Source organism: Sinocyclocheilus grahami, unplaced genomic scaffold, assembly GCF_001515645.1.
Source record: "Sinocyclocheilus grahami isolate Dianchi unplaced genomic scaffold, SAMN03320097.WGS_v1.1 scaffold418.1, whole genome shotgun sequence".
NCBI lineage: Eukaryota > Metazoa > Chordata > Actinopteri > Cypriniformes > Cyprinidae > Sinocyclocheilus > Sinocyclocheilus grahami.
In genome coordinates this window covers 1,144,494-1,152,870 of record NW_015505597.1, presented here as the reverse complement: position 1 = coordinate 1,152,870, position 8,377 = coordinate 1,144,494, and the positions used below count along the sequence as shown (strand labels likewise).

The 8,377-nt window shown below is 36.3% G+C and overlaps 1 protein-coding gene and 1 long non-coding RNA gene across 2 annotated transcripts in view; one reads left to right on the top strand and one right to left on the bottom strand.

The window, feature by feature from the left end:
- The window catches only part of tcaim (T cell activation inhibitor, mitochondrial), a 21,873-nt gene that overhangs the window by 3,381 nt on the left and 10,115 nt on the right, over positions 1 to 8,377 (bottom strand). Inside the window, exons 6-10 of the mRNA XM_016232759.1 lie at positions 4,949 to 5,071; positions 3,890 to 3,987; positions 3,718 to 3,809; positions 3,373 to 3,605; positions 1,490 to 1,621 (exon numbers count right to left, since the gene is read on the bottom strand). Coding sequence (XP_016088245.1) covers positions 1,490 to 1,621; positions 3,373 to 3,605; positions 3,718 to 3,809; positions 3,890 to 3,987; positions 4,949 to 5,071 — 678 coding nt within the window. The remainder of the gene's footprint in view (positions 1 to 1,489; positions 1,622 to 3,372; positions 3,606 to 3,717; positions 3,810 to 3,889; positions 3,988 to 4,948; positions 5,072 to 8,377) is intronic.
- The window catches only part of LOC107551221 (uncharacterized), a 4,399-nt gene continuing 2,834 nt past the window's right edge, over positions 6,813 to 8,377 (top strand). Inside the window, exons 1-2 of the long non-coding RNA XR_001604742.1 lie at positions 6,813 to 6,908; positions 7,391 to 7,393. This is a non-coding gene — a long non-coding RNA (uncharacterized lncRNA). The remainder of the gene's footprint in view (positions 6,909 to 7,390; positions 7,394 to 8,377) is intronic.

The window sequence follows — 8,377 nt, the reverse complement described above, 5'->3', positions numbered from 1 at the left end:
TTGAGTTATTTTAATACTTCAACAAACTAAATGGAAATGAAATAATATATATATTGAATTTATAAATGTATATATATATATATATATATATATGTATGTGTGTGTGGTTTTACATACACATATATGTATTTTTTTTTGGTGTTTGGCTTAGTGTTATGTTAGAATCATTATTATACTCATACCTTTTGTTCTTTAATATTTTGAATTGTTTTTAGCTTTATTTTTTGTTTTTCATTTGAATGTTAAGATTTGAAATGTTGTTGTATGCATTTGTCATTTTTATTTAATTTCTTTATTTTTAAAATGTGTAAAGGTAGCATTTGTAAAGTTTTAGCTTTTAGTTTTGGATCTGTTTTTAGTTGTTTTAATACTGCAATTGATTGCTTCTGTTGTCCTCATTTGTAAGTCGCTTTGGATAAAAGCGTCTGCTAAATGACTAAATAAATAAATAAAAGAAAAAAACTATATTACAAAAAAAATTATAGCAGCCAGAGACACTTAACAAAACATTTTCAGACACATTCTCTAAAGAAGAGACATTTTTTGACAGTTTTTTTTATTAGGTAAAATTATTGTTTTAATGTTTAGATTTGTTTTTTTAACGGTGGGAGAAAAAAAGAAGATCATGTTAAAAATATGAAATATAGTGTACATGATTTTCAGTATAGCACTGAGATTTTCATCATTCTTATCATTATGGATGAAGATTTTAACCAAAGCTGCATTTATTTGATTAAAAATACAGTAAAAAGAAATATTGTGCAACAGTATCATAATTTAAAATAGCGGTTTTCTAGATTACTCCAGTTTTTCAGTGTCACATAATTCTTCAGAAATCATTCTAATATGCTGATTTGGTGCTCAAGAAAATTTCTTATTAATATCAACGTTGTACTGCTTAATATGTGATTAACAGAAAGTTCAAAAGATCAGCATTTGTTTGAAATGGAAAACTGTCACTTAATGAAATTATTATTTCTTAAATAAATAAATGAAAAATATGATCAAATAAAATAAAACATACTGATTCCAATCTTTTAAATGAACAGTAGTGTAAATTTCAAAAGACAATAATTCTAGTGGCTAAAAATAAACAATGTAATAAGCTAAATTATGGAAGAAACCCTGTTGCAACACTTTTTTTTTCTTTAAGTGTAACAATATGAAAATAAACATAATTAGTCTTTATAATAATATACGGTTACACTTTATTTTAAGGTGTCCTTGTTACAGTGTAATTATACATTTAAGTACAGAGTGACATTAATTAACGACATGTACTTATTATATGGTTAGGATTTGGCTTGCATGTAATTATGCATAATTAATTTTTATTATAATAGTAAGTACATGTAACTTGTGTAACAAGGACACTTTAAAATAAAGTGTTACCTAATATACTGATGAATCATGCACAATAAGACAAGATAAAAGAGAAATGGCCATTTCTGATGTCATGTTAATGTGCAATGATAGGTCAAGCACTCACTTGTCTCTGCGTTGCATGCGTCTCCGGGCCTCCTGGGCCTGGCTCTGGAGGAAGTTCTGCAGCTGGAGGGTGTCACACATAGTGGGGATGATGAAGTGGCCCATCTCATGCAGGCAGGGGGTGGAGCGGTCACTATGGCAACAGAACAGAATAGAAAAACAATGATTGACGGGACATTAAGCAGCACAAAGACTTCTAAGTGAACAGTGAGGATATATCAGTCAGAAATGAATAGAACACAGGGAACCACAGGAATAACACTATACCATTCATATACAATCTGTTGTTAACAGACCAGTATGGTCTCTCTTCGGTTTCATTTTTATGTTTATCCTTTTAGAGGAGTACTATTCTTTACATTTTCCACAGCAATCCATTTAAAGCTACAGTGCATCATTTATTGTAATTTCACTTGCTGTTCACATCAAAATACCAATGATACTATATTAGTGTCCACAGCAATGGACAGTACGGTTAGTTTGTTGTAAGCAAACATTACAGTTATTTTGTATTTCGATTTGCTGATGGCATCAAAAGAAAATAATTAAATTAAAGCAAACAAACTGCCATTTAGATTTTATTTTGAAGTGGTATTAATGGAGAACAGGCTTTTTGGTCACATAATGTTACAGTTATGTTAGTTAGATTTTATCCATAACAATTTGATTGGACTGTTGGCTATGACATTATTGCCTAATATTACTTTTAAATATTTATATCTAATCATTTTTGTTAATACACTACCATTTATTTTTTTTTAAAGAAATTAATGAATTGATCAAAAATGATAGTAAAGATATTTATAATGTCAATTTATAAGATGGAAAAACATATATATCATTGTTTCCACAAATATATTAAGCAGCACAGTTGTTTTCAACATTGATAATGATAATAAATCTTTATTGAGCACCAAATCAGTATACTAAAATGATTTCTGAAGGACTATGTGACACTGAAAACTGGAGTAATGATGCTGAAAATTCAGCTTTACCATCACAGGAAATATTAAAATAGAAATCCGTTATTAATTGAAATAATATTTCACAATAATACTGTTTTTACTGTACTTTTGCACAAATAAATGCAGCCATAAAAGACTTCTTACAAAAACATAAAAAAAAAATCTTACCAACCCTAAAGTGTTACCAACCCTTTTAACTGTAGGGAATATTATAAAAACATTAAATAATTTTTTATCTCTTCTTTAATTATGTTATAAGAAAAGAAAAGTTGGTTCAGAGAAGGAAAAAAAAAAATTAAGGAACTTTGCTGCCGTACCATGAGCGCCTGAAAATAGTCCCCAGCACGCTCCCTGTGCAAGCAGGTGGTCACGTTGGTTATGTTGACGGAAGTTAGCCTATTTTCAGGCACTGCGTAATATCATTGTGCCTGCTGCACCCATGGTTTGGCAGCAAAGTTCCTTGATTATTACGCCGGAATGAGAGTATAGCTCCTAGCCATATCGGCCTAGAAAATCACAACTTTTCATTTTCCGTCGGTCTTAGTACACGATGTAACTACAGAAGAGTCAAGTTTTAAATAGGAAAAATATAGAAACTCTTTGGTCATTTTTGAGCGGGATGCTAACGGTCTAATCAGATTCAATGATCTATGCTAAGCTACAGCTAAAAGTGCTACCGCCAGACCCGGAGATCGGCTGAATCGATTCGAAAACGGTAAAACTCAACTGTTTAACTCTAGGGGAGTTGGAAAATGAGCCTATTTTCAAAAATAGTGGAGTGTTCCTTTAAACCTGCTCATAAGTAAGCTTGCCTTACATACTGGTAAGTCAGTCTGGTATTGTTGAGACTCAATTTCTCACATAAACACAGAAAATGCACACAAACAAATGGCTGGAATTGAAGCATACGAGTATTTACTTTTCCAAGGTCATTGTGAGGCCTTGCATGCTGCGCGGGTGCAGAGAGAGGCGCTGAGGCAACAGTCTCTTGTGGAAAGTGTTGAGGGTGCTGTAGTGTTCCTCCAGAGGCAGAGCTGGACCCATCCGCTCGATGTGGATCACCTGAATCCCTCCCAACAGGTGACTGATGCGCTCTTTCAGCCAGTCCGACTGCTGGAACAGGCTTCGGTAACTCAGCAATCTTTCAAAGAGCTGAGCATACACATGGACAGACACAAACACATGCATCTTAGTCAGCAAAAATGTTTATGTTTTTTTTTAAAGCTAAGAATACCATAAGACTGGTTTAATAGATGAGCTGTACCTTTGTCCATTGATGGTGGACATCCATTGTTCCTAACATAACATGCCCTGAGGCATTCATCCCTGACTGGTCAGTAAAAACTATTGTGTGTCCTATGTTTTGGAAAAGAAACAAAATTAAGCAAATATTACGCCATCTAATTCCATCTCATGAATCTCATTTCCATGGTTACCTCTCAGGATGTGCAGAGCCTCAGGGCTTTGTGTGAAGAGACGACCCAGACTCTGCAGCTGACTGCATTTGTGTGCAAATCCCCATTTGCGCTGCCACCTACAGGACAGAGAACCACATGATCAAAGTGAATATACTGACAACAGGATGCAAGAACTCGATACTCTGTCCAATAGTTTTACACATGCAGACAGAAGTTTAAAAGTATGGGGTTGGTAAATTTTTTTTTTATGTTTTTGAAGTCTCCAAGGCTGCATTTGATCCAAAATACAGAAAAATACTGTGAAAATATTGTGAAATTTTCTGTTTTAATATATTTTAATATGTAATTTCTACCTGCTGGATTTTCAGCATCATTACTATAGTATTCAGTGTCACATGATTCAGAAATCATTCTAATATCGTGATATAGTACTCAAGTAACACTATTATCTTCAATGTTGAAAGCAGTTGTACGGCTTAATACTTTTGTGAAAACCATGACACTTTTTTTTCAGGATTCTCTGATGAATAAGTTGAAAAGATCAGCATGCATTTGAAATAGATTTTTTTTCTGTAACATTATAAACTGTCACATTTGATCAGTTTAATGTGTCCTTGCTGAACAGAATAAAACATTTTTCCCAATTTTAAATATCACAGAGGCTTGGCCTTGGGCCATTTTTACTTGTCCTCTGCACAGACTTTTTATATTTCTTTCCATAATAATATTGTGTTAAATCCTTTCTATAATAAATTTAAAGTCAAAGAAAATCTATTAAGTAACTTTAAAAACGATTTATAAAAATCCAATTTTCAACCCATTTGGTACATATAGCCTATGTGCACCATTTGTAATATATGCAGTTTCACTAATTTTTTCAATTTCCCTTAATATTCTGAGAACAGTTTGAAGTTTAATTTGAGAATATATTGAATAAAAAATGGAAAGATTTATCATTTCACAAAACAAACAAACACCACAGCATAAGATACAATCAAAATATCATTTGAAGGTTAATTAATGCCAAAAGTAAGATTTAGCAGACTATTAGAGCATATAGTCTGACTTAGAGCTGACCTGATATCCAACAAACCAAGTTTCTGAATCAGCTCTCTTTTCAGTCTTCTCAGCTCCTCACGGCGTGGAACACTGGCATTCTGTTTCTTTGTGGCTTCTGGCTCATTGTTTCTCAGCCATAAACTGAATATAAAGACAAGTAAAAAAGCAAAACAATGTTTAAAATCTGACAGTAGGTTAAATGAAACATATATCCAAGATTCATTAAAGAATAGTGCCAGTGAAATATGCCTGATATAATATACCTTTGTTCATATATTACATATAGTATTGTCTTTCATGTGTATTCTATATTAGGTCTCCAAAACCCTTTCTAAAGATGTTATAAAGCACAAAGTTCTTCCACTCAAATGGGTCAGGGAGTTCACAGTAGTCGGGTTAAGGTTTAACCAATTCCAATATCAACAGGCCACACAAAACTACAGCAAACAATAATCAAGCTCAGGTTTAACCCTGTAAAGTTTAACATATGAAATAATAAAGGAAATCACTTAAAAAAAAAAAAAAATGGAACAGTTTATTTACCCTTTCTTGAAACTAAATATTAAAAAAAAAAATTATAAAACACACACAATTCACAAAACTGAGCAAAAATATGCAATTTGACGCAGTTGCTGATATTTCTATGACCAACAACTAAGATGAAATTTTGATAGCGTGTAATGTAAATCAATGAAATAGTATAACAGACTACTTGCATTAAATGTGTATAGTTTTACTCTCTCTATATCTCCCAACAACATGTCTTAGAAAGATATTTAAATGCTTAGTTTTGTGATCAAAGCTCTGTAGTGTTACAATGATAACTGTACAAAAGAGGTCCCCCAAAGCCTGATGCATCATTTTTAATACTCACATTTTGACAATTTTTCTAAAAAATAGTGCAAGTAAACCCAAGTTGCTACAGTCTAGTAAGTGTTCATCTTGAAATACTACTCCATAAATACTTCATAGTAATCAGATTCTCTTATTCATAAAAAGGAATTTGAAGCAAAAAGACACATGTTCCAGTAACTTGAAAGGAGTTTAGAATTATACGAAAAAATATTATTTTACTTGCTAAAAAAGTATAAACATGTAATAGATTGTGCACAACAGTTTTTTCAGCAAAGGTTTGACCATGTTAATAGTAATCAAACATGAAACAGTAAGCTTTAAAGGGGTTGAATGTGTACCAAGGTTTTCAATGAATTTCCACAGCCTCAGTATTTCCAAAGCTTAAATCTCAGGCTATGAGGCCCACTGAAGGGTTTCTGTTGAGCCTGGGCTCATCTGTGGTACAATGTACACACATTACCCCTTGTACTAAATGGCACAAAAATCATTGTGGAGTCATTAATCATAGTAAATACAAAGAATGGCTTGAGAACATTGCAGTCTGTGGAGAAGTACAAGGCTAATTGTAGAAACACAAACAAGTTTTCTGGTGTGACACTAAAAGTGCCAGCTGGGCTCTTTCTGGCCGCTGTGATACACACACCGGTGTCTCAACAGTCCTACAAAATTTCAAGTTGAATATTAACCATACTTTTGTGTAGAGACCTTGTCTAGCAGTTAGGAGGTCTAACACTAAGCTATGGTGTTCATATGGGTTACATGAGTTTGAATCTGGCCTAAAATATTTCCAGTTTTCATTTCCTCATCCTTTCGCCTTCTATCAAGTCAAGTCTGCTTTATTGTCAATTCTTCTACATGTACAGCACATACATACAGAGAATTGAAATTGCGTTACTCTCAGACCCTTGGTGCATACAGATAACACTAACAGTAGAACATAAAATACAGATAGATACAGATTAAATATAAAATAAAATAAAATACAACTATACAAATAAGGTAATGTAAAATAAATGAATAAATAAAGCAGCACAAGGCACATGGCAGATAGAGTGCAAACCAGTGAAGTAAACAAACAGTGCAGATATAATGATTGTAATGCAAAAAGAGCTTATTTTGATTAGTGACAAAAAGCTCAGAGCAGTTATTTAAACTGTCAGAAGAGGTAGTTGAATGAGGTTAGTTCAATGCTGAATGAGGTAGTGAGCAGACCAATGCTGCACAAAGTGAGGTTCAGAGTTCAGTGGTGCATGGGGCAAAAGAGGGGGGGGGGGCAAGGTTGGGAGGGAGTTCAGCTTCCTGACAGCCTGATGAATGAAGCTGTCCTTCAGTCTACTGGTCCTGGCCTGGAGACTCCGCAGTCTCCTCCCTGATGGCAGCAGACTAAAGAAGCTGTGTGTCGGGTGGGTGGGATCACCTGCAATGCAGAGGGCTTTGCGGGTGAGACGGGTTCCATAAATATCCTGGAGGGAGGGTAGAGAGACACCAACGATCTTCTCAGCTGCTCTCACTATACGTTAAAGTGACTTGCGGCAGGACGCATTGCAGGCGCCATACCACACACTGATGCAGCTCGTCAGAATGCTCTCGATGGTGCCTCTGTAGAAGGTGCACATGATGGAGGCCGGGGCTCTGACTCTTCTCAGTTTGCGGAGGAAGTAGAGATGCTGCTGTGCTTTCTTGGCCAGTGCTGCGGTGTTGTCAGTCCAGAAGAGGTCCTCTGTGATGTGCACACCAAGGAACTTGGTGCTGCTCACTCTCTCCACAGTCGCACCATTGACGGTCAGAGTAGCATGCTGAGTGTGCACTCTCCTGAAATCAACAACAATCTCCTTCGTCTTCTCCACATTCAGAGAGAGATTGTTGTCACTGCACCACCCGGCCAGGCGGCTCACCTCGCTCCTCTAGTTTGTCTCATCTCTGTTGCTAGTGAGACCCACCACAGTCGTGTCATCCGCAAACTTAATGAAGAGGTTGGAGTTGTGTGATGGTGTGCAGTCGTGTGTCAGCAGAGTGAAGAAGAGGGGGCTCAGCACACATCCTTGGGGGGGCCCCAGTGTTCAGTGTGATGGTGCTGGATGTGTTACTGCCAACCCATACTGCCTGAGGTCTCCCAGTCAGGAAGTCCAATAGCCAATTGCACAGCGAAGTGTTGAGCCCCAGCTGGACCAGTTTGTGAATGAGCTGTTGAGGGATGATTGTGTTGAATGCTGAACTGAAGTCTATGAACAGCATTCTGACGTATGAGTTTTTTTGTCCAGATGTGAGAGTGCTGAGTGGAGGGCAGTGGCGATGGCGTCATCGGTCGAGAGGTTGGACCGATATGCAAACTGGAAGGGGTCCAGGGAAGGGGGGAGGGCAGACTTGATGTGGTGCATGACTAGCCATTCAAATCACTTCATGAGAATAGGACTGCGTCATCACCTGGTCGCCGGGAGGAGGTGGAGTCTTCTGTGCAGTGGTGTGGTTTTGTGCCTCAAAGCGAGCGAAGAAGGCGTTCAGCTTGTTCAGCAGGGAGATGTTGCTGTCACATGTCCGCGGTGGGGGCTTGTAGTCCGTAATGGTCTGTATCCCCTGCCACAGGCTCCGAGT